General features: G+C 39.8%; 1 protein-coding gene across 4 annotated transcripts in view; it reads right to left on the reverse strand.

Moving 5' to 3' along the window:
• Window positions 1-2,005: 2,005 nt before the first annotated feature.
• Window positions 2,006-27,044, reverse strand: part of LOC122442137 (spermatid perinuclear RNA binding protein) — a 140,050-nt gene continuing 115,011 nt past the window's right edge. For 2 of the 4 annotated variants that reach the window (XM_043469497.1, XM_043469496.1), the window contains 6 exons: window positions 22,190-22,348; window positions 16,216-16,350; window positions 15,871-16,011; window positions 12,811-12,934; window positions 8,635-8,679; window positions 5,088-6,056 (listed from right to left, as the gene is read on the reverse strand). In XM_043469497.1, coding sequence (XP_043325432.1) covers window positions 5,980-6,056; window positions 8,635-8,679; window positions 12,811-12,934; window positions 15,871-16,011; window positions 16,216-16,350; window positions 22,190-22,348 — 681 coding nt within the window. In that variant the 3' untranslated portion in view covers window positions 5,088-5,979. Of the gene's footprint in view, window positions 2,689-5,087; window positions 6,057-8,634; window positions 8,680-11,963; window positions 12,275-12,810; window positions 12,935-15,870; window positions 16,012-16,215; window positions 16,351-22,189; window positions 22,349-27,044 lie in introns of those variants that run through there. The other 2 variants (XM_043469499.1, XM_043469498.1) reach the window with 2 other exon arrangements.

Consider the following 27,044-nt stretch of genomic DNA (forward strand, 5'->3'; position numbering starts at 1 on the left):
CATGTCTCAGCAAGCGTTTGCTCTGTGTCTGCCTAACCCTAAGATGCTAAGAGTCCTCTCCCAGAGCCAGGGAGCACCCCAAACCTGTGTACACGAAGCAACTCACACAGCTCCACCCGAGCAGACCGCGCACCTGCTTCTCCACTCCCTGTCAGCACAGCCTGGCCAACCACCGTAAAAACAGTGAACATTTACTGAGCACTTATTATGTACCAGGTACTATTCAAAGCACTCTGTGTTATTAACTCATTTAATTCTCAGGCCCTACAGGAATTCGCTGGAGGGAGAGAAATATACTCTGGCCCAGAGCCCCACATGGTTTCTATTCTCTCTTTCTAGCTGTGCTATAAAGCTTACATAACCTAATTTGCATTACAGTGCTATTTTTAAAAATCTCCAAAGATCACTGCTTCAAGCATCAATGGAAGCTGTTAGCTCTTACCTAAAATGATAATGTGGGAAACGATATCTATTCTTACAACTAAGTCAACTTCAATCCTTTACTTAAAACAGACTTTCTGGAAGATGCTATTAGGAAAGAAAGGAACTTACATAAGAAGTACTAGCTCTGTAAATAACTGCTAGAGAGGAGCACATCAAAACTGAACTCACCTCAGTGGTAGGTAGTTTCTCGGCTCTGCAGGTGGTTCCTCACTTACCACCCGTCTCCCTTCCCGGCCTCCTAGTAACACTGAGAAATCTCTGGTCACTGAATGGCATGGCCTCAGATGGTTACAGAGAAAAGTCTGAATACAACAGAAGCTTTCTTGTTCTGGGCAACTTCACAGGGACCACCCCCACCCCAGCACCACCACCAGGCAGGCAGTGGCATACGCTGAATAGGAGTTACTTCAGAAGATCATTCACAGAGCAGGTGGTTTTCACATTAGGACTCTAGATTGCTAGAAATCTAACTTTGGGGGAAAGGGCAGCAAATCTCCTTAGTTCACTCCTCTCACTACTAAAGATTTACCTCCCACTGCAGTTATTAATGAAATCCAAGAAACAGAGAAATAATAATGAATGACTGATTATAAGAGTAAAATTCCCCTCATTTGTCACTGAAAAATGATTAGTGTTTAAATTAACCACTATTATTCTTTGCTATACTATAAAAACTGCTTTAAAAGTACTGGGCTATTTGTTATTCATTTCATTCATTTATGTGGATAGAGGTCCGTGAACATAAACCAGAGTAGGTTTCAGGCTCTCAAAACTGCCAGGGAAATATTTTAAATGAATCAGTTTCCAAATGATGTCCATTTCAATGATATCAGAGGGCCCATATTATTAAATAATTTATAAATAAACTATTAACTAAGTTAATTATCTCCTGACACTGCTAATGTGTTGTCTCCCAACCTAGGAGATTTACAGTAGGCCCACCTCCACCAAAAAAAGATACCCTCCAACTTAAAAGGTTTCCAGCAGAATCCAGAGAAGAACCTAGCACGTAAGGGGCTCTCGGTTGCTTGCTCAGGACTGGAATGTTCTTGGTACTAGTCACCTAGGCCTCATACAACCTTTTATAGATGCCAAAGTCACATTCAACATACATACAGATTTTGTATGGGGAAAAAGTTGTCCCAGCAACCTTCAAAGTTAGTAGTAAAAAGAAAACTGCTACTTAGAGACAAATATAAAACATAAGCTTCATTTTAATCTATATATATATATATATGTATGTATATATCAAATACAACCTTAGCACAGAACATCTAATACAAATGAAATGCATTTATGGAATACACTAAATGAAGCACATCCTTTTCAAAATATTTGGCCTAACCTTCATATTTTTTAAATGAACCCTATGATGGTGAATAGGTGGGAAATAAATCATCTATCTAACCTGGAAAAGATGGAATTCCTTACATCTATTTGGTCTCTGCACACCAGGTATTTACCACTCTGAGTCTTGACATACTTGGTTCTGGAAATACTTTAGTTTAACTCAGTCAATTATATATTTTTCCATAGTTACCTTAATATTTTGGTTTTTTCATTTTCTATTGCTTTTTTTTTTTTTATGGCTTCTTGCTGCTGTTGTATTAGGGTATACAACACAGATCAGAGATATTCATTTCTCAGAGAACTCTCTGAGAAATTGGCACTTTGATCCTCAGCTTATGTTACAACTACACATAAATGGGTTCTACCGGCACTGCTACCAATCTTGCTGCTTACGAAATTCTAGCACTTTGGCTGAAAGAGTGCCCTGACATTAAAATCTTCTTAGGTGAACACATCCCACCACCAAATTCTTTTCTTTGAACAGGTAAAAGTGTGTGTAATTCGCATATATGTTATATCATAATTTCTATACACATACACACACTTAAGGTGAAATGTCTCTTGAATAGAAATTACAAGGGTATTATTAAAAAACAAAATACTGAAAATAACTATTTTACATTTAGATCATAAAAAATTTTAAAGTAATGTGATGACAGAAGACCCAAGAGATCAAATACATCATATATGATTGTCATATATGCATGTTGTGTTCATTGATTTTTAATTTTCTCTTTAATCAGAAAATAAAAGAGCTTACCTTTGTATACTGAGACCACAGCTTACAGTCACTATATCTCAGCCTATTTTATACAAGTGATATGGCTACGAAGGTCCGAGGAGAACGAGAATAAAGTGAGATAAACGTGCTGAAAACTGCTTAAAAGTATTAACCTGAAATACACAGAGGGTCCAACACCAGTTTTAAAAATACATTAACGAGGTATTCCCAGCTCTTCAATTAATAATGGTGACTGACTGATTCATGATTTTCAAACATTTCACCCAAATTTTAAAAAAGAAGAAAAGGCTAATACCAGCAAAATCTATCAGTGGTTTGTTCCCCAGGTTAACAATTTGAGAGCCTACAAGCGACTCCAGGAGCCCTCACGTCCCCGCACCATGCACTGCATCTAGTCAGCATGAGGTATGTCGGGAATCTATTGGACCAATTACCTCGCACAAGATATGGGGTACACCCACAGCCTCAAGAAACATGGCTGCAGGCCACCTCCCTGGCTGGGTGCCAGCCCCCATGCAGAGAAATATGGCTTCAAGGAGGACCCCTATCTATGAGGAATTATAATAGCACTAACTGACGCAGTCAGGAATGCAACTATTCAGTTTATGTGCTAAAAAAGTTTAAAAACTGTCCGAAGATAGCACAGCTCATACACTAATTCTAAGTTCTACATTGGTCTGTAGACTTCCCTGACAAGAGACTAGGCTAGGAGGGGTTAAGTATATCCAGGTATTGCTAGGTTTCCAAAGGAAAAGTTTTCAAACAGACACCGTGGCTTTGAATAAAGTATTGCTCTTCTTTAGAATGCTCAGTCACTGCTTTCCAAAAGGAGGTGTCAAAAGTGCTGTGTCTGAAAGCTGGAAAGCCTCAGGGGGTCACATTGCTCTTAAGATCAAGACATAGAAATTGCCATTTCAAGCCAGACAACCTGATGGTTCTAGAAGTCAGAGAAGAAATCTTGAGGGCCCAAGTGAATAATAAATGGTGCGACGCTCAGAGGCTGGCAATAGGGGCTGTCAATGAAAAAACCACCTACAGTGGAGAAAAGAGCAGAGAAGCAAAACTTGGTGTTAATTTCACAGAATTTGGTGAAGCCAAAGGCTTCATTTATATTTCTCTGCTCTTTCAGCTGTAAGTGGAATTTTCATTACAAAATGAAGGGGTGGGAAGGGCAAAGGGGGGTGGGGGTGGGGGGAGGACACTTAATCCATTACAAAATTTAAACAGTTGAACTTGCATGGTTACCACTTCTAACAAAGGACTGACAGCTCGATTATTTTAAGTAAAGCAGAGAAATGTCAAAGTTTGCAGCAACTGGGCAGGTTTACAAAACATGGTTAGTAACTTCCAACAAACAACAAATTAAAAAAAAAAAAAAAAAAAGACTTGGTAGAAACCATTTGAAATGACTGCCATCATGGTGGAAAAGAGCACAGCTCCCTTTGCACCGTTCCAGAGGGGTTGAGTTGCGTTACAAGTCAGCTACTTTGAAACAATTTTCTAAAAAGAAATCTCCAGAGAGATTCCAACTTGGAATGCAAATTTGACAATCAATTTCAAATAACAATACAGCTGCAGCTGCCAATTAATAGTATTCCATAAACAAAGAGGGCTGTTGTAAATACTTAATTAAGAAAAACTGGACACTACCAGCCATGCTTTTTCTTCTCAGTGATGGCTCTGTTTCATCCATAGGTCAGCAAAACAAATCAATGAAACATGAAAACTCCCAGCTGAGATGGGCCCTCTTGTGTAGGTCTAGCCACTAATGCACAGGATGAGAATGGTAAGTTCACAGCTACTTCCAGCAAGTGATGAGGTTTTATTAAAGTATCACCCACCACTGATACAAACAAAAGGTCAAGGAGCTGAAGGAACAGGCAAGCTGTGGTGTAAAAATCAGATATCTGATTAAGTAACACTAACATTTATTTTCAACTGCCTGTTTCATGCTTGTTTAGTGATCCCAGAGATATTGGGTACATAAATTTGCCATATTTTGAAGCCCACTCTCAGCGATTAACACTATTCAGCTCCAAAAGACAGAAATGAAGAAAGAAGAGGAAAGCTAATTCAGACTAAAAATGGACAATTTTAAGACACAGCAACTTGTAGATATCAACACGGGACCACAATGTTGCCTTCATGGGGGTGAGTACCTTAATGAAACCATTACCTTCTAGTAACATCATAGGCTTCCAAACGAGGTGAGAAATGCAAGTGGAAGACTTAGGCCTGCGCCCTTTACAGAACAGCACAATGTTACCAACTCATCATTTTTCACCACCTTAATCAGGTGTCTTAAAAGAGAAATGCTGACCCATGGCTGAAACCTGTCACTTTTCACAGCAGCACTCAACAAGAACTGGGACAATCGAAGAGCAAGTTTTTATGGGGACCCTGTTGCTGCTTTAGATTCTGATGTAATTGAAGAGGATAAGAGACCCTTCAATGAATTCCAGAAAAATCGCTAATCTTCTATCTACATGAAAAAAGCCAGGGAGTGAACACAGTATCTTACAGAGTGAAGAAGGCCACAAGAACGAGAGGGTCACTGATGGATTAATTTATTATTTTTTAAAACTTGGAAATTCGGAAACTAAAATAATCACATTCCTCCTTCCCCATCTCTGGGTAGTGCCATCATTTTAATAAGCCATTCTCGGATAACAGAATAAACCTTCATCAGGGGATGCCCTTGTACAGCAGGAGTACAAAGGGCTTACAAAGTAAATAGACGGGCTCAAACTAACAATCGTCTTTGCTTTGTTTTATCAGTTTGCTTACAAATGAATGGGTTTCTAGGGCTAAGTTGTTATTAGTTTTCAATTCTTTATAATTTGATACCAAAACATATCAAAAATAATAAGCTAAAACAATATTCAAACCCATATTTTATTGGCTTTAATTACACACTTCAATATTTACAAAGTTAAAGTTTAAATGAAAAGTCTCTATTGTATTAAAAAAAATAACTACAGCCCGAATTAAAGTGCCCTGGGGCAAATACAGATCAATCAGCTGAGCGTCAGTGACTGCGTCAGGAACCAGGCAGTACTCTGTGTTACAACAAAGCAGTTTATTTGTGATCAGTGTTTGAGACTCTATACATCCTTCACAAAGTTAATTTTACATAATCTGATATTCCTCTTAAAACTTAAAACTTTGAACTGCTAGACTTATTTCCCTAGAACAGAAGGGCTGGTATAAGTTATTTTCCGGAAATGAGGTACCGTTTCACAGAACTAGTTTCTTTTTTGTTTGTTTTCAAGTTTTAGAGAACTAAATTTGCATTTGTTAAAATCAAAAAGTAGGAAAAGATGTTCTTTACAAATAATTTTGATCAAGTATATGTTCAAAGAAAGCAGGATAAAAAGGCTTTTTCGCTAACATTCTGTATGTACTGGGTTGTTGTTGGAATAGGAATTAGCTTCTGTCATTTGCTAAAAGAATGAGTAGTGGGGAACAGGATATGTTGGGAATTTCATAACGGGTAACAGAACCATTCTCTTGGGTAAACCTACAGAGAAAAGAAACGGAGAGGACTCCAAATAAGTTTAATAATCCAATAAAAATTTCAGGTTAAAAAAAAGAATCTTACAGAGATTATCATTAACCTTTTCCAGATTAGTCAGTCAACATGTACCATTATGAAAGAGGCCCACAAACTTTGAAATTACTCTTAATAGTGTGATAATATTTTCCACTCAAAATTAAGATGGCTACATCACAGGAAGAATGATATACAAAAAGGGATTTCATTTGAGTGAGCTGCCATCAATTACAAAGCTCAAAAGCAATGCCATTGATTAATATTCTAAAGTGACTCTCAATTTGGCACATCACATATTACAGGAGAAACAGGGATTGTCAAGATTCAAACACAGCTTTCTGTGCAGGCCTCAGCTCCCCAGAAAGACAGTTCCAACTGAAGTTGTGACCAGGTATTTATCTTAATGGCTACAGCCAATATTGGCATGGCAAATCTGGAAAGATTAATTACTTTCTTAATTTTGTAATTAATGAGTTCTTGTGGCCTCACAAACTTCTGCATACTCAAGCATGATTTGAAATCTGCTCCTTATTTCTGTTCTAATGTTTAACCTATGGAGAAATCACAAAGCAGCAACAGCAGGTATCTGAGAGCACCAGATGATCAGAGGGAAACTACCCCACATGCAACAGCTTTACGAAGGCCAAAGACATGTTTACCTTACAGCCAAAATAAAGCATCGTTTTAGTAGGTTGGCATCACAGTAACATTTAAAAACCATATCTTTTATGTGAAAAATGGGGGCATTAAATTTCACCAGCTTTGGAAGTCAGTTATATGACACATGGAAGAGAGAAGCCTTCTGAAAAGCAGGCTTGGAGACCTCAGGGTGGAAGTTCAATGTTAGAGGAAAGGGAAGGACGGGAGAGAAATTAAAAAGATTGAGGAAAAACATGAATGTACCTTAGAGCCTAGATAAATAAGTGTTTTAAAGAAAAAAAAAGCTCTTACAAACCTACACTAAAGAACATGGGTCTTACTATGTCTAAAAGAAAGGCACCAACTTAAGGACCTGCCCTAGAAGGCAGATGCTTTGGCTTTCACACAAGACATATCACAATGAGTCCAATGATTCAAAATGTATTTGGATAAACTGACCAGACCTAATTCACAGGAAGGCGAGGTGGTCAAGATATGCAGAAGTTGGCTGAATGGTAAAAGCAAATGGCCAAATCAAAAGAAGCTAGAGAGTCTGAATTTAAAATAAATTGTACAAAACAGCATATTCCTGAATGAGCCCCCAGTTCCTAACCCCCTCCCCGTATCTAAGAATAAGCAGAATACGGGGAGCCCCAGGCCATAGCTCAGTATGCCAATGGAGACATGCAGGTAAGGCTGAAACTCCAGACTGTGTTCTCAACCTTAAGAGAAAACCTACCCCAAATGTCAGTCTTCCAGCTTCCCCACATCTTTCCAGGTTGTAAATGATCAATCTTAATGGGGAAAGTGCTCAAATTGTTCACTTTCTACTTAGTTTCTACAGTTACAAAATCAAATGAAGCTTCAATCTAGCAGTGTCTTAAAGACCCATAATTTCCATCCAAACAAAAATGGGAAAGCTGATGTATGAAGAGAAGAGGCACAAGGAAAGGCCTGAGGGCTCGTGTGAAGGACTAACACCACAAGTAGCAACACAGGCAGGGGCCTTCTCTTCCGTGTGCACGCACGCCCAGCCTAGGGTCGCAGTGGGGCACACGCACTCGTGTGTACACGCATGCTCTCATACACTCTCACATGAGCACACACACACACTGGCGCTCGTTATGCTCTAAGTGACAAACATTCTGCAGATGGCTGATTCTATGCCATGTAGCACCCAAGACAGGAAAAATGTCTAAGAGAGCATATCACTGACTCCAAACCTACTGCCTCCATTGCCACATAAACCTCATTCAAAAGTTATCCAAAGGGCCACTGAGGTTCATTTCTGCATTTGCCTTTATTTTTATTTTTGAAGGGAGAGGAGATACTCCTATGATTTTCTCACATGTACTACACAGACTTTCTGCAGTAAGAACTTCGGTAACACTGCTGTGGATAACCCCACATCACTCTCTGGGACCTGTTCCCTTCACCTCCACAGCGAAATTCACAACAAAGCATAACACTACCAATGTGAAGTGAGTACTTCCTATCCCTAACTCCAATCACCTGCAGTTCATACAGTTTCTAACCAGAAACTTAAACGTGCCTCTGTAACTGGCAGGCAGCCAAACCAGGAACTGGGTATGGCCCTTCAGTAGCCTTTGAATGGAGTGTAAGTTGGCTGTAAGAAGAACTACTTAGAATATTTAATTTCAATATGGTCAGAAACAGGCAATTAGAACAAGCAGTCCTTCAATCAGGCAAAGCAGAGAGAAGAGCAACTCCAACCAAACCAAGAACCACAAGGTTGTGGCATTTTCAAAGGGAATTTAAGTTGGGTCACTAGAATGAGTAGGTCTGAGATCCTCCAATTCATTTAAAGAAACCCTAGATACAAACTGTGCTTTGGATGGCTGTGCAGAGAGGCTAAGAGGAGAAATCAGTAAGACAGTGTACATACCATAGGCAGGGGCAGCTGTGCTGTAACCATAGGGTGTTCCATAGCCTGGTGCAAAGAAGGAGAGAGCAGGTCAGTCAGGACAAAGGGCAGTCAGCACTGGCCCGACTCACAAGGAACGCCCAGCCCGGCACCTTAGGCCCTGGCTGAGCACTTCTTCCAGGTGTGGCTGAACAAGAACCCTTCCCAGGATGGCCCTAGTCCACCAATCCCTCCATGCCTACAGGGATTGGAAGCTTTTTATTATGGCCTACCAGAGACTGACTACACTTACTTCTCACTACACTTACCACATTACATTGTAATTATCAACTCTACCTGCATTCCCCACTAGAATGGCAGAGACTCAAGTCTTATACATCTTTGTATCACCGGAACCTAGCAGAATGGCATGTAGTAACCACTCACTCACTAAACATAATTTGTTCAACAAAAGAATACTCAGAACCACTCAAATCACCAATTTCTCAAAGTTGGATAATAGAAATTTCCAGTCTTTTTTCAGAAAGCAGTAACAGAGCAGACTAAAGCCTCAAATGCCACTAAAGAGGCACACACATCAGTCTGTAGGCTTGAGGCCAAGCTCCATGCCTTGCTTATATCCTAATTCTGGGCCGCAGCACACGGTCTCTCAATAAATGTTGCTAAAATTGACATTAGCATAAGGTGCCTATGAAAAAGGCTCATACTGTCAATATAAACTAGTACAAAGAACACGTTTTTGAACCAATTAGTTCTACCACTAGTTTCTCATATGTCCTTAGATATGAAACTTTTCAGCTGCCACTTTCGTCTATAAAATGGGAAACCCTCCAAGCTACTTTATAGTTTTACAGGGATTAGAAATAGTACGTTAACAGAAACAACAATCTTTAACCTTTCAGTAAAATGACTTTAAAACATAAATATTAAAACACTTGGGCAAATCTCTAGGAAAAACAGAATAAGGGCACAAAATCTACACGGGCCCTTCACATTGTACCCAAAACAAATCCAGACTTTTTACCTTAGAGACCCTTTTCCTACCATCATTTCTGCTGCTAAAATGATTTTTTTTTCCTTCTTCTTTAGCTGACCAACTGCAACTCATCCTTTAGGCATCACCTCCTCTGTGAAGTCCCCTAGGCTTGCGGTTCACTTGGCCCACCCCATATCATCGCTTGTATTTCATGGTGCTTTCTCAAGTGTCTGTTCCCATCCCAAGTGACCCTAAGTATTCCCTGGGGCAGACGCTAAATCTTAAGTCATCTTTGACTGCTCAGTTCCAAATCTCTTGTTTGAGACAAAGTATTCAAACATATGTTGAAAAGAACAGTAAACTGCTTCTGGGGACTAATTGAAACATTTTCATAAGAGATAAAATTTTTCACTTTTTAGTCTACACTTAAGTCATAAACCTAGGGGCTGTACAACTAAGTCTTTAGTGCTCAATAGATCATATATTTCAAGAGGAAAAAAGACAGCTGAAATAAGCAGTAGGAAATGAACAGCAGGAAAAGTATCAGAAGTCAAAAAAGAAATTAATGCTTAAAAAAGAATGCTGTATATCAAATTTATTCCAGGAAAAGGCAGTTGGTTGGCAAAGGTTATAGTTTCAAAGGCTTTACTAAAATAAAACCTCCTTAAAGAGAGAAACTGCAACTGCTGAGCTGGCCAGCAGTTGTACCCCAATACAGGACACTGGGTTCTAATTCTGACTTCCCGTCCCACTAAGCAAGGTGACTTTGAATTGCACGTGCTATTTAATATTTACTCTCTAGAAGTCTCAGTGTTCTGCAGAAACTGACAGCAGAGTAATGCATTTAATAACATATGTAAAAATATTACAGTCCCTGCTGCAAGGAATACGCTCTGCAAAAGGCATATAACACTCTGCAAAAGGCATATAATCATAATCTAATCTGACCTCATCTGAATGTTCTCTAGGCTATAAAAGAACTTCCTTTTGAAAGCCTTCAGGAGACAGGCCTTTCGCAGAGGTCAGGGCAATAATGTAAGAGAGAAGCTACTAGGATTCCCTCACAATCACTGCTACTAGCTGATGGTGGGTGGCCACCTGAGTGAGGAGAACATCCCATGACCCAGCAGCTGGACACACCTGGACAGGCACATCACCAAAGGCAAGACAGTTCACCTCAACAGGCTGCCTACTACTGTTTAAAAGCCGCTTCCTTTAACAAGACATTAAACGAGGCCAAAAAAAAAATTAAATTTCCATAAAATAGTGAGATGTACAGAAAAAGGTCTTAATTTTGGACACACAAACTGTAACCACCCTCCTTCCTCCCCTGGTCCCACTGCTACTGGTCTTTCAACATCTGTCTCTTTCAATGGCACCACCTCCAACCTACCTCCTCTAGCTGAAGATCCTGGAGGGACACTTGAAATCTCACTCTGTTTCATTCTCCACAGTAAACCAATCACTTGCTTCTCAAGTTGTTCCATCTGCTCACTTCCTGCCACCCATCTACTTCCCTACACCCTCAGGAGGTTACCTCCACTGCCTCCTGTCTGGGCTCTGAGTTTACAAAAACCTTCTACTGTGTCTTGGCATGCTAACTTCTGCCCCTACAAGTCATTCTTCATACAACAGAGAGTGATTTTTACAAATAAAGTCTGATTTCATCACTTCTCTTAGAAAGAACCCTCCACGACTTCCCACTGCACTTAGGTTCTAAGACCAAAATCCAAACGAAGACCTCCAGGACTGGGATAACATCCAGCTTCAGCTCAAATCCAACCTACACCCTCCCTGGGCTCTCCACACTATAGACTGGTCTCTTCCTAGTTCTTCAAGTGAGTGAAGTCCCCTCCCACCAGCACCCCAGGGAGCTGACGTGCTGTTCCTTCTGCACGCAGTGCTCTTCCGTCTGAATCTGCTCTAACTCCTACGTATTCTTCAAAGCTCAGTTCAAGTGTCACGTCTCAGGAAAACCTTAGAGTCCCCAACAGACTAGACCAGGTTTCCCTGTCACGTTCCCTCACAGCACTGTGCCCTCCTCCTTTCTCACAGCAGCTCAGTCGGTCGTGAGCACAGTGTATCTATCTCCCCTTCATGCCAAACACTGCAGGAGAACACAATGCCATGTCTACTCCATGTCAAAGCAGGCACACGGTATCTGAATGAGAGAGTACATTCTTTATATGACACATTTTTGAGCTATGTCCCAAGTGGGATCAACTTCTAGAAGCTTAACTCCAAAGCCACATTATCCACAAAACTTCCCAAAAAGCCTATTCTAATTCTTTTGGGGGGGGGGGGGAGAATAACCCACAACCTAAGTGAACTTCTTATGAGTGTCACACAGTTACGCAAAAAATGACAAGACCCAATCTTTACGACAATATATCTGATCAACAACTACAAGAGGTTTACTTGTAGTTCAAAGTTCCATGCTTGCACGATTACAGGAATTTAACTTCAACGAGACAGCTATACAGCTACTGCTACAATGATATAAAGATTGGAACAGAAGACAGAAAGAAGGCTTCTTTCCCCATCTTCTTCAAGCTATGCTGTGAAATGGAAAGAATACAAACTTTGGAACTAGGAACTCTTACATTCAGATCTCTGCTCTGCTGTTTACAAGATGTCTCTCACTTGAGCTCAGCCTTACCTCCCTAAACTTTAGTTTTTCCTCACCTGGAAAAAAACAGAAATAATTTCTACTTGAGGAAACACTGTGAAGACTAAAATCAAGTAAGTGAAATCATTTACATGTAAGTATACTCAACACTGAATAAGTAAGCTCCCCCTTTCTTTTTTATGTAATTCTTCAGCCTTTGATGATTCACCAGACATTGAGTTAAAGAAATGCAGCATCTTACCAATCATTTTTCTCACCTGTGATACCCAGCCTGTCATCTGTGTCCCTAATGAATACACCCTGCTCAGGTATCCAAACTCCCCAGTGTGTGGAATATCTCTGAGCTTTCTCACTGTCAAAATATTCTTCATCTGTCACCTCCCTCCAAAAGGCCTCTAGTCATTCAGCAGATTCCAGAAGAAAACCTAGTAACATTCTATAGATTCTCTTCTTTTAAATTTCAGTGCACACGCATCCTATACCTGTATTATTTTTCCAGAAACCCTGTGTAACCCTGGACAATAAAGGAGAAGCTATTCTTGGAAACTGTGGCCCAGAAAAGGAGGCAGACATTTCTCAGGTTGTACTATACCTGGAGCTATGTAGCCGGGAGCAGCTGTGGCCCCAACAAAAGCCCCCCTTGTTAGAGTTCCTCTTCCTCTGCCCCGAACAGCTTGGACTGCTGCAGACACAGCTGTATTCACAACACCCTTTGCCTGTTAAAAATAATACATTTCATTACTGAGAGAAATAAGATCATCTCATCAACTCTGTAATGTATATAACCTCTATGAGAAACTTGAGCCTGTACATGACACAAGTCATCTATGACTTTGATGACTTCAGTTTATCATCTGTAAAATGAAAATGACATATTACAGAGTTGTTCCAGAAAATATGCTGACATACAGAAGTATGCTGGGCTTCCCTGGTGCCTCAAACAGTAAAGAATCTGCCTGCAGGAAACCCAGGTTCAATCCCTGGATCAGGAAGCTCCCCTGGAGGAAATGGCAATCCACTCCAGTATTCTTGCCTGGAGAATCCCATGGACAGGGGCTCATGGAAGGCTGTAGTCCATGGGGTTGCAGAGTTGGACATGACTGAGCGAATAACACACACACAGAAGTATGCAGATAAAGTGTTCTTTTCACTTGAAGCTTATCCAGAAACAGTTCGTTTTCTACACACACATTTCAGCAGTCAGATTACATCCAAAGTCATTTTAGGCCTAAGTAATTACAGACACCTGATATCTAGGTTCAAAACCCACTGAATTCTCTTCCAACAAACAAAAAAACACAGCAAACCACCTACAACTACCTATGAACCTGAGTCAGGTTTAAAAAGAAAGAGGTAAGGGAAGATTAAGACAGGAAGACCAAAGATGTGGATGCCAGTCCCTGCTCTAAGTAGCTGAGACCTCAGGAAGCAGATTCCTCTGGCAGCGGGCTGGGAGTGGGTGTGTGTCTGTGTGTGTGTATGTCTGTGTGTCTGTCTGTCTGTCTGTCTGTGTCTCTGTATGTGTGTCTGTGTGTGTGTGTCTGTGTATATCACCTCTGAAGTTCCTTCTTGCTCTAAAATGCCACAGGGCTCTGGTAAAGTCAGAATCTCTATGGGAGTCTCCTCCCTAATTGTAAAATGGGGATTATGACATATACTTTGTTTTCCTTACTGCGGAGTAGAAAGAGCAACTGAGAAAACAGATATAAAACTGAAAAGTAGACCAGGAGTAACAGTATACAGGAATGCAAAGAACATTCCTTTCCAAAACTGAAATTTTAAGAAATAAGAAAACATCTAGATTTAAATTAAATATTATGTTTACTTTTTAATATCATAATGCAACAAAAACTCAAGCTCAGGAAACTTAAGAAACTTGTAACATTCCCTGCTATAACCAAGCTGCAGGGAAGGAGGTTCAGAGCCTCAAAAGCATTGCAGAGCAAGTCAGCAGCACTACACACAACTAAACAGTCAGTGCATACACACGTTTATCTCTCATTGAAAAATCACCAGCTTTTTTCCTCCTAGGATAGCCTCTATCGCTAGTATGACTGAGTAGAAGATAGCTTCAAGGTCAAATGTATCATGAACAGAGAACAGCCATCTTCCCTTCTGGCTGAAAAAAAATCCAACCCACAAATCCAAAATAGACTGTTTCTTGGCTGTCAAGCACATTGAACACATGAGTTTTATAGCTTCTAGTATGGAAAATTTCTAAAAATGAGTGAACTTCATGCAGACTTTTTTTTTTTTTAAACACAGCTCAGTCAAATGCAGTCATCAGGAATTAGCAATCTGGCGGCAGCACAGTGACTCCACACAAATCAAACTCCTGTCTCCTAGAACCAAACCTAACTACCTAATAAGTTATCTGCACAGAGGCTTTATAAACACTAAAATTAACTGACCATATACAAGATGCAATGCACAAGAAAAACACACCAAAACAAACAAGGTCACAATTATCTTTCTACTAATTTAGAACATCTAATAAAAGATTTTATTTTTTTTTAGAACATCTTATAAAAGATTTTAGAAAAAGAAAATCCATTTATCCTTTCTCTACACGTGTACCAATGCAATTTAAATGCTTTATTTGTATTTCATCTCAGTAACAGTTTTCTTTGTTTATATTTTGAATTCTAGAATATAAGCAGTGATTATAGTAAATACAAAAAATGTAAATGAACACAAAACATATTTCTAAGATGTATATCATATACTAGGAGCAAGCCCACGGAGTCTGGACCGAGAAGAATCCGGCTTCACAGGGAACCTTCACTGCCAGCTGTGTCACTACAACCAGTGCACACGCGTTCAGAGTGCTCCACGGGGTCCGTTCTTCCCTGTTAACAACGGGCTTTGCATGTGCATACTTCACACAGAACCCTAAACAATCTATGCTTCCTTCTACTGGTCTAAAGATTTTTACTTGACTTTTCCCTATCACGTAATATACTCAGATATTATTATACCAGTATTCTCCACCAGAGAGAGAATGTATCTTATAGTTACTTACATGTCTCTTTTCCCCTCACAATCATGCACATGGTATATGTCTAGAAAATATTTTTGAATATGTAAATGAATGGATGGGAGAATCTGTTATTCAAAAGCGTGCAATTAGGAAGCCATCTTTTCTTACTGTGATCCTTGCTACAATCCTGGGCCTTTGCAGCTCTGACATTTCCAATGTCAGTAACAAACAAAAGCAACACAGGGTCAATTTCTACTGTGCTGCCCTCAAAGAAACCCCAAACTAAACAATGTAAAAGGACAAAACTGGAAAGGAAAAAGAAGAGCAACTGCAGACTGGGATGAGAATAAGCCCAACACTCTTGGCAGCTTCCCTAAACAAACACAGGATCTCATTAGAGTCCCAGCCCTTCAACACTGCTTCATCAAGAGCACTTGAAGTCCCGAATATTGAAAACCAACAGTCTCTTTTTAACATAGGATTTGCCTGAAAGACCACAAAACAGGGGACCAGTAATCACATTTCTATTATGCATGATCAACCCAACAGAAAAAGTTGCCAAGTCCAAGCAGGAAAAATAAATAACTTCAGAAAAATCTCAAGTGGCACAAAGATATGAAAGGAGATTTCACTCTGGTGGTATCTTTCCAAGGTTTAATGCTTAACTCATACCTGAGGGATAATCTTCTTTTTCTTATTATTTCCTGCATTGGGTCCAGAAAACAGCTTCTCCAGGGCAGCTAAAGCTGCACTTGCCTTTGCCACTTTCTTATTTGGACCTGCACCTCTGAATTTTTGTCCATCCACTTCTACCTAAAATCAAGAACAACACTCTGCAATTATCCCATGCAATTCCTCTGTGTAGTTTTAATTTAAATGTATCATAACAGAAAACAAAAACACCAAAAGTCAAATAGTGCCATAAGAACTGAGTCTCACTCTTTTTTTAAAAGTAAGCTCAGGACAACCTATGTCTTTGAGGGGAAAAATAAAGTTGGCTTGTATCTAGGTACATACCTCCATCACAAAGCGTTTGTCATGGCTTCCACCAGTCTCCGAGATGAGTTCATACTTGAGACCTCTTCTTTTTTCATTGAGCTCCATTACAGGATTTTTGCCACTTGCTGTGAGGATAGGGCCCTGAGTTCTTACCTAAAAGGAGGTTCAATCAAGGAAGATTTTAAAGTATTAGATTTCTTATTAATACAAGTATACCATATCTCTACTGAAAAAGAGGCTCAAAAAGTTAAAGCATTTGGGAGCTAGGATGCATGATTACTTCTACGTATGAATGACAAAACACCTCTAAAGGGACAGAAACCCTACATACAGTGAACACTGCAGCAAGTCATCTTGCCAGCCTGTCATGGAAGCAAGGAGATCTCCACAGATCAGGATTCGAGACCAGTGGAGCCTGGCCATTACCTGACACTCCAGGGTCTGATCTAGTGTGTTCAAGATCTAAGAACAAAACTATAAATGACAGACAATGTAGAGTAAATGGAGAAGAGTAAAGATTCACATTCAATGTTTTTTACCTTTAGGATTAGGCTTAAACAGCTCTCAATTTGGGAGATGGAAAGAAAATGTGCCTATACACCTCTCAGTCTCTAAAGAGATTTGAGGGAACCAACACTAAAAGCAGCAGGCTACAGACTATGAATTCTTAAATTTAAAAATAATGAAAGCAGTCATTCCCTGCCCTCTAGGATCTAGAGCACAGTGGGAGGGACTGATCTAATCACTATGAAATAATGTACACTATAGAGCAGGTGTTGTTATGGAAACACAGTACAAGTAATTATTTTCTAGGGCAAACAGGATAGTTTTCCTAGAAGTGACATACAAAACTGATCTTAAAAGGTAAGTAGTACCAGACCATGATAAGGAGGAAACATAGGAGAAGGGCATTCTGGGCAGAAGAAACAGCCATGCAAAAGCCCAAGAGAAGGAAAGAATATTTGTTTGGGAAACATAAATAAATTCTATTTGGCTATATTAAGGGAGTGAAGAGACAAACACAGAACCAGATTAGAAACACCCTTGATGTAGCCAAGCCATAAAGGACTTCAAATGTCATGCAAATGAGCTTCGACCTTATTATGGACAATGGGGAGCCACTGGAGGATTTAAATCTGAAAAGCAGAGACATTACTTTGCTGACAAAGGTCCATATAGTCAAAGCTATGAGTTGGTTGATTTTCATATGCCCTGTACTATCAACCACAGTACCAAGTACAGAATAGGTGATAAATAAGTATTTACTAGTAAATCTCTTTATCTTAAACTAATCCTCTTGATGTATCAGTGAGAAATCTTTTTCTGATTTTATATTTGCCCATCTTTAATATAGTGGACAGTAATGACAAATCTAGACAGCGTATTAAAAAGCAGAGACATCACTTTGCCTACAAAGGTCACATACAGTTAAGTTTATGGTTTTTCCAGTAGTCACGTATGGTTGTGAGAGCTGGACCATAAAGAAGGCTGAGCATCGAAGAACTGATGCTTTCAAACTATGGTGTTAGAGGACTCTTGAGAGTCCGCTGGACTGCAAGGAGATCAAACTAATCAATCCTAAAGGAAATCAATCCTGAATATTCATTGGAAAGACTGACGCTGAGGCTGAAGCTCCAGTACTTTGGCCACCTGATGTGAAGAGCCAACTCACTGGAAAAGACCCTGATGCTAGCTAGCAAAGATAGAAGACAGGAGGAGAAGGGGACAGAAGATGAGATAGTTGGACGGCATCACCTACTCAATGGATGCGAGTCAGAGCAAGCTCTGGGAGATGGTGAAGGACAGGGAAGCCTGGCATACTGCAGTCTATGGGGTCTCAAAGAGACAAAATCATGATTAAATTAAAAAACAGCTCTAGGAGTGGTAGAAAGAATTGACACAAAGATAAACTAGCAGTGAGGAAGAGAAGTAATTCATGTAAGAGTGCGAAGGTTAGGACTGAAAATAAATCACAAAATACCACTTAACTACAATTTTAGAAAGACCCAATGACTGAACACTTTTTGAGGTTAGAGATCATGTCTATAATTCTGCCACAGTGATTGCTCAAGAAATGGTGAACAATGAGTATATATAATAGGATTTTAATGTATATAAACCTAATGGACAGCAAGATTCTCTTAAAATACTCTATGCTGATTTAATAAGTAGTTGATAATATCAAAGTGGAACACTGGACAATTTTAAAAGATAATGCTGATAAACATTCGTGAATCATTTTGTTAAAAACATTATTTATTGAAGAATTTTTAATAATCTACATATTTTAAAGTTTCAAGGCAAATTTCTGGTCTCCATCTTTTAAAGGTAATGAGTAATTTTTGAAACTATTCTATGTGGTAATCACTCTCTGCTTTCAAACCCGAAATCACTTTTTTAAAATATTTATTTATTTTTTTTATTTGGCTGTACTGGATCTTAGTTGCAGCATGCAAGATCTAGTTCCCTGACCAGGGGTTGAACCCAGGCCCCTGCACTGGGAACGTGGAGTTTTAGTCACTGGACCAACAGGGAAGTCCCCTGAAATCACTTCTATAAAAATGAGTCAAAACAAGAATGAAAGTTTTCTCCCCTCTCCATTATTACAGTTTACGAAAGCAAAGCAGAGATGGATTCACTACCAGAACTTCCATATACTGTCCTAACTGCTGCTAATTCAGCCCACAGTGCTCTGCTCTCTTAATTTCCTTTGAACGTAACAGTCATTAATGAGCTCTTTTTCTCTTAGTGAGCTTCCCAGGTGTGCTGTGGTAAAGAACCCACATGCCAATGCAGGAGGCATAAGACACTTGCATTCAATCCCTGGGTCAGGAAGATCCCCTGGAAGAGGGCATGGCAATCCATTCCAGTATTCTTGCTGGAGAATCCTAAGAACAGAGGAGCCTGATGGGCTACAATCCATGGGGTCACAAAGAGTCAGACACTAGTTATTTATAACACTGCCAGCAAACCATCTTGGCCTGCCTGTGACAACCACTTAAGAATGACTGGTGCTCTCCAAAGGCAGGTGCCATGGCTTCTATCCACCACACCACAAGAGGAATCAGGAATGGCTTTCACAGGACTCAGCCATAATCAGTTCCCTCCATACAGGCCTAACTGGTACTTCTCAGACATCTACTTTCACAATTCCAGATCTCCGGTGGCCCAGATGGTAAAGAATTTGCCTGCTGTGCAGCAGATCGGGAGACCTGGGTTCGATCCCCGCGTCAGGAAGATCCCCTGTAGAAGGGAATGGCTACCCACTCTAGTATTCTTGCCTAGAGAATTCCATGGACAGAGAAGCCTGGCAGGCTACAGTCCATGGGGGTCACAAAGAATCGGACACCACTGAGCGACTAATACTTTCACCTCCTTGGCCCAGAATGTCTTCTTTCCATCTCTTCCCCACAGAGCAAAATCCTCTTTGTTATCTCAAAATCAAGCTCATATATTACTCTAATTTTACATGTGTGTATGTTTCATTTTGTAATCATGGTGCTTCGCACATTATATCATAATAATCAATATCTTTTGCCCCTCTATCCTCAGAATACTTTAAGACTCTGGACACAATTTCTATAGCAACTAGTAATATGCAGATACTAAAAGGAGTTTAGTATCTTCCCTCATAGCTCACTGGCTAAAGAATCTGCCTGAAAGGCAGGACACCTGGGTTTGATTCCTAGGTTGGGACAACCCTCTGGAGAAGGAAATGGCAACCCACTCCAGTATTCTTGCCTGGAGAATTCCATGAACAGAGAAGTCTAGCGGGCTACAGTCCATGGGGGTCTCAAGAGTTGGACACGACTGAGTGACTAAACCACCACCAAAAGGAGTTTAGTACTAAGTCCTTGATAAATATTCATTCTTACAAATGACAAATTGAAAAAAAAAAATTCATATAAGCTCTTGCTATTACTTTAAAGTTAACTTTCCTTATGTAAAATGCCACAAGCAAGGGCCCCATGAATTTCCAATTAAGCCATGTATCATTTCTACTTGGATTTTTGTCCAATTCTATTATCTGTGACAATGTGTCATACGTCAGGACTACTCAAGAGTCTGAGGAACAACCCTCTTTAGGGCTGGACCAACTCAATGATGACCTGACCCCCACACCTTAGAACAAATTTCAAATAATCCTAGATTTCCCTCATTAGCTTTTTAAGTTTATAAACATATATAAATGCATTCATTCATTCACTGATAGCCAAGCAGCTTGCAGGATCTTAGTTCCCCTACCAGAGACAGAACCCAGGGACCAGAGACTGAACCTAGGTCCTTGCAGTGGAAGTATGGTATCCTATCCACTGGACCAGGGAATTCCCTAGATCTTTTTGCTTTTCACGCTTCAGTTATTGTTGACATTCTTCAGTTCGGTCACTCAGTCGTGTCCAACTCTGCAACCCCATGAACTGCAGCACGCCAGGCCTCCCTGTCCAACACCAACTCCCGGAGCCCACCCAAACTCCTGTCCGTTGAGTGGGTGATGCCATCCAATCATCTCATCCTCTGTCGTCCCCTTCTCCTCCTGTTCTCAATCCCTCCCAGCAACAGGGTCTTTTCCAATGAGTCAGTTCTTCGCATGAGGTGGCCAAAGTATTGGAGTTTCAGCTTCAACATCAGACCCCTCAATGAACACCCAGGACTGATCTCCTTTAGGATGGACTGGTTGGATCTCTGGTGGGACTGAGATCTGGATCTGGTGGAACTCTCTCAAGAATCTTCTAAAATACCACACTTCAAAAGCATCAATTCTTCGGCACTCTGCTTTCTTTATAGTCCAACTCTCACATCCATACATGACTACTGGAAAAACCATAGCCTTGACTAGACAGACCTTGTCAGCAAAGTAATGTCTCTGCTTTTTAATATGCTGTCTAGGTTGGTGATAACTTTCCTTCCAAGGAGGAAGCATCTTTTAATTTCATGGCTGCAATCACCATCTGTAGTGATTTTGGAACCCAAAAAAATAAAGTCAGTCACTCTTTCCACTGTTTCCCCATTTATTTGCCATGAAGTGATGGGACCAGATCCCATGATCTTAGTTTTCTGAATGTTGAGCTTTAAGCCAACTTTTTCACTCTCCTCTTTCACTTTCATCAAGGGGCTCTTTACTTCCTCTTCACTTTCTGCCATAAGGGTGGTGTCATATGCATATCTGAGGTTATTGATCTCCCAGAAATCTTGATTCCAGCTTGTGCTTCCTCAAGCCCAGCATTTCTCATGATGTACTCTGCATATAAGTTAAATAAGCAGGGTGACAACAGCCAGCCTTGACGTATTCCTTTCCTGATTTGGATCCAGTCTGTTGTTCCACATCCAGTTCTAACTGTTGCTTCCTGACCTGCATACAGGTTTCTCAAGAGGCAGGTCAGGTGGTCTGGTATTCCCATCTCTTTCAGAATTTTCCAGAGTTTATTGTGATCCACGCAGTCAAAGGCTTTGGCATAGTCAATAAAGCAGAAATAGATGTTTTTCTGGAACTCTCTTGCTTTTTTGATGATCCAATGGATGTTGGCAATTTGACCTCTGGTTCCTCTGCCTTTTCTAAAACCAACTTGAACATCTGGAAGTTCACGGTTCACGTATTGCTGAAGTCTGGCTTGGAGAATTTTGAGCATTGACATTCTTGATACACTATAATTGTGAGATGCTGGACGTGACTCCCATGGCCAGCAAAAGAGAAATGCCAGTTAAACAAGGATACATCCACATGTTGTACAGTACACAGTTATGCTTACAAATATTTTTAGAGTTAAGTGAAAAAAACAAGACGTAAAACTGTATGAAAGTATGATTACCTTCGTAAAAAAATAACCAAAGAAAAAAGGCTGGATAGAAATAAACAAAAATATTAATAATGGCTACCTCGTAAATACACACACCTGTATATGCTTTTGATTATCTCATTGGTACTTCTCCAGACCACTCAAATTTTTGACATTAAACATACTTTCTTTTCTAAGAAAAAAATATATATGTATACCTCTAAGGTACTGGAGGTTTCAGTTGTAGAATTTCCAGTATTATTGCTTGAGTTTGAAGACACTGTTTCATTTTTGCCTTCGTTATCTGACTTTTCATCGGAACTCATACATTCAATATCTGCGTCAAAGCCCGTTGGGTATCCCATTGCCTGCAGTACCTGTAAAAATTACATTAAGATTCAGTTTTATTCAAATACCAGACACCTCAGAGAATAGACGAAATACTGAGAACAATCGTTTCAACCCCAAAGCATCTGAATCCATGAAAAAGCAAGATGTTGCTCATCTACAAATCCTTAGTTAAACAAGCTTTACCTACCAGGGTATCACCACAAAAAAATGGAGGAAACCTCCTCAGAGTAACTAGGTTTAAATAACAGATAACAGAAATGCAAACCTGAGGCTACTCCAAGTTCACTTAATTTGGAGATGAGGACTTCTCTGATGGCACAGTGGATAAGAATCCACCTGCCAGTGCAGGGGACATGAGTTCAATTCGCGGTCCAGGAAGATTCCACATGCCAAGGAGCAATTAGGCCTGTGTTCCACAACTACTGAGCCCGTGCACTGCAACTAATGAAGCCCACATATCTAGATCCTGTGCTCCACAAGAGAAGCGAACCAAATGAGAAGCTTGCTCACTGAAGTGAAGAGTAGCCCCCACTCACCACAACTAGAGAAAGTCCACACAAAGCAACGAAGATGGTGTGCAACCAAAAATTAATAAAGTACATAAATAATTTGGAAATGAGAGATGGAGAAACAGAATAGCCAAATTGAGCCAATGAGGTGGCAGTAATTAAAAGTAGAGTGGCACACTATGAAAAGTACACTGGGCTAGAAAGGAAAAAACCTGATGGTCTAACCTTTTTCTCCTCTGATCCTCAATTTTCTAATTTGCAAAACAGGAAGGCTGATTAACTAACCTAAGTTTTATGACTCAATCCAATATAGAAAATTAGCACAGAAAGGAAATCAAGACATTTTCTTTACCTTAGAGCCAGTTTGCCTGTTAGTTACAAAATTACAGCTATAGCTTCTTACTATCCATTCCTTTGGCTTTCAACTTAAAGCATAATCAAGACTTGAAAGAAAAGATTCAGGCCTTGGGTTTATCCTCTACTGCTGATTGAACCAGGAACAAGTCTAGGTGTGTATCTCCATCCTGTCTATCAAGGCTATGGCTCCCTCCCATGTTTACTCTTGTGTATTTCCATTCATATTTGGCACTTCTCATCTTTTTTAAAATAGTTTTCCAAACAGTGTATGTGTGTGCATGTGTATGTTTGCAAGCCTTTTAAAACCTCCTTCCAGGTTAAACTGCTTTAGATGTTTGCAAAAGAATATATCCACGAGCACATATTTATAAGCCTCTTTCAAACAGGCTGACATTGAGTTGTCAGTCACTGACTTAAAGGTCTGGACCAAAGTTAGGTTCCTAAAGATACCTGTATTTGTCTCAGCTTTTGAGTATGGTTTAAGGTGCCTAAGTGTAAAAGCAATGGCATATTTCTTTATAACCCCAACTATACCTAATAGCTTTCTCAAAAACCTGTAATGGCCACCACACAAATGAGAAAGACGTCAAACAACCTAGTCTTTATAAATGATGGCATCTTGTACAAAGATTTTGCTAACATAAATGAAATTACACTAAACAAAAAATGGGCAGAAGTAGAATTCTAAACCAAGAGAACATGAAATTAATTCACCCAGTTCATATGGAGAACTTGGCATTCTGTTGAACATTTTAAATTGTAAATAAATTCTCTGTATTCAATGGGAGTAAGGCCAAGAATACTTTAACATCGTAAGTACTAAAAGGACTCAAACAGGACTTCGCACTAAGTACACTAACATCACTTGGTTATATCCTCACCAGTATTTGTAAAGAAAACACCTTCTCTACTGCCCAAGTCCTACAAATATGCTCTCCCTGAGAAATTCCATCTCTGAAAGAGCAGTTATCAGTCTGGAATTAAAACCAGGTTAACACAGGCTGCAAGTCAAAAGCCAAGAGTCCCAAAGAAATTTGATTTGTTTACTCCAATAAAAACTAAAGACACGTAGTTTCTCCAAATTTAATACAGACAGTTAAAAGAGAATAATGTAAATTATTTAACACCACTTCTCTCTGCCCTTTTTTCACATATCAGATTCATTTATTGTTTTTGTAGCAACATACTTCAATACACTTAGAAATATTTCATATAAACTGATGGATAATCTCAAAGGATATTACAAATGTACTTACAACACAGCACAATAAAAACATTTTCCAATTAAGTCATATTTCTATGAACACATATTCTGAAATTATTAACTAGCATAAGCCACAAAAGTAAAAAAAAAAAAAAAAGTATGGAGTTCTTAGAACTCTAGAACCAATTTGTTTGGAATCAGCATTAAGGTCAAAAAAACTGGTATACCAAAGAAAAGTGAGTTTCAAATGTCTGGCAAACAAATCCAACCTAATAATCAAATCAATTGAGCTGAAAAATCACAAGATGATCCCTGGAAGAAAGGTGAATAGAAAATCCAGGGTAATCAGGCCTGTTCTCTTCTGGCAGGGGATTAAGGCTGAGATAGTTGATACCCTCAAAGATGAGGGACAAACAGTGAAAACACGAAATACCCTATCCATGGCTCTCCACTCAGAAGAAAGTCATACTCATGGCTTACGATAGTAGAGAGCTGATGTCTCGAGAACTTCTGCAGAGGGGCTTTATTCCTTTTCCCCTTCACCTGATTTTTTCTCTACAGTGACTAAGATTCTTTTCGTGGAATATGACTGATTATGTCTTTAAAGATGTCCTTTGTAAGGGACTGTCAGGAAAAAGGGCGAGAGGGGGAAAGGGAAGATTGGCCAATAATCTTCATTACTTTACGGTATGTGCTGCTAGGCAGCCAGGCTCCTTGAGCAAAACTGGTTTCTTCTTGTCTCATTTTGATTTCACTGCTGTTCTTAACAGGTACAGAGGTCTACCAAGTTACTGACTAAAGAATGCAAGGATTTTTATCTAGTGGGACCTACTTTTATAAACACGTTACATATAAAACACACTCCCAAACTCACTTATAACAGAATCTATAATGCGATATAACCTTTACAGAAGGCAATTTAGCAATATATGCCTGACATCCAATAAGAAATCCTAATCCTCTGCTAAAGGCAAGGGAGCAAAGGAAAGATATACCCATTTGAATGCAAGTTCCAGAGAACAGCAAGGAGAGATAAGAAAGCCTTCCTCAGTGATCAGTGCAAAGAAATAGAGGAAAACAATAGAATGGGAAAGACTAGAGATCTCTTCAAGAAAATCAGAGATACCAAGGGAACATTTCATGCAAAGATGAGCACAATAAAGGACAGAAATTATATGACCTAACAGAAGCAGAAGATATTAAGAAGAGGTGGCAAGAATACACAGAAGAACTATACAAAAAAGATCTTCATGACCCAAATAACAATGGTGTCATCACTCACCTAGAGCCAGACACCCTGGAATGTGAAATAAAGTGGGCCTTAGGAAACATCACTACGAACAGAACGAGTGGAGGTGATGGAATTTCAGTTGAGCTATTTCAACTCCTAAAAGATGATGCTGTGAAAGTGCTGTACTCAATATGCCAGCCAATTTGGAAAACTCAGCAATTGGCCACAGGACTGGAAAAGGTCAGTTTTCATTCCAATTCCAAAGAAAGCCAATGTCAAAGAATGTTCAAACTACCACACAATTGCATTCATCTCACATGCTAGCAAAGTAATGCTCAAAATTCCCAAGCCAGGGTTCAACAGTACGTGAACCATGAACTTATAGATGTTCAAGAGGTATTTAGAAAAGGCAGAGGAACCAGAGGTCAAATTGCCAGCATCCACTGGATCATAGAAAAATAGAGTTTCAGAAAAACATCTGCTTTATTGACTATGCCAAAGCCTTTCACTGTGTGGATCACAACAAACTATGGAAAATTCTTCAAGAGATGGGAATACCACCACCTTGTCTGTCTCCTGAAAAATCTGTATGCAGGTCAAGAAGCAACAGTTAGAACTGGACATGGAACAATGGACTGGTTCCAAATTGGGAAAGGAGTACATCAAGGCTGTATATTGTCACCCTGCTTATTTAACTTCTATGAAGAGTACATCATGCGAAATGGCAGGCTGGATGAAGCACAAGCTGGAATCAAGACTGCCGGGAGAAATATCAATAACCTCAGATATGCAGATGATACCACACTTACGGCAGAAAGCAAAGAACTAAAGAGTCTCTTGATGAAAGTGAAAGAAGAGAGTGAAAACTTTAGCTTAAAACTCAACATTCAGAAAACTAAGATCATGGCACCCAGTCCCATCATGTCATGGCAAACAGATGGGGAAAGAATGGAAACAGTGAGAGACTATTTTTGGGGGCTCCAAAGTCACTGCAGATGGTGATTGCAACCATGGAATTAAGACACTTGCTCCATGGAAGAAAAGCTGTGACCAACCTAGACAGTGTACTAAAAAGCAGAGACATTACTTTACCAACAAAGGTCCATCTAGTCAAAGCTATGGTTTTTCCAGCAGTCATGTATGGATGTGAGAGTTGGACCATAAAGAAAGCTGAGCACCAAGAGAACTGACGCTTTTGAACTGTGGTGTTGGAGAACTCTTGAGAGTCCCTTGGACTGAAAGGAGATCCAACCAGTCCATCCTAAAGGAAATCAGTCCTGAATATTCATTGGAAGGACTGATGCTGAAGCTAAAACTTCAATACTCTAGCTACTGGATGCAAAGAACCAACTCATTGAAAAGACCCTGATGCTGGGAAAGATTGAAGGCAGGAGAAGAAGGGGACGATAGAAGATGAGATG

Source organism: Cervus canadensis, chromosome 5 (genome assembly GCF_019320065.1).
Source record: "Cervus canadensis isolate Bull #8, Minnesota chromosome 5, ASM1932006v1, whole genome shotgun sequence".
Lineage (NCBI taxonomy): Eukaryota > Metazoa > Chordata > Mammalia > Artiodactyla > Cervidae > Cervus > Cervus canadensis.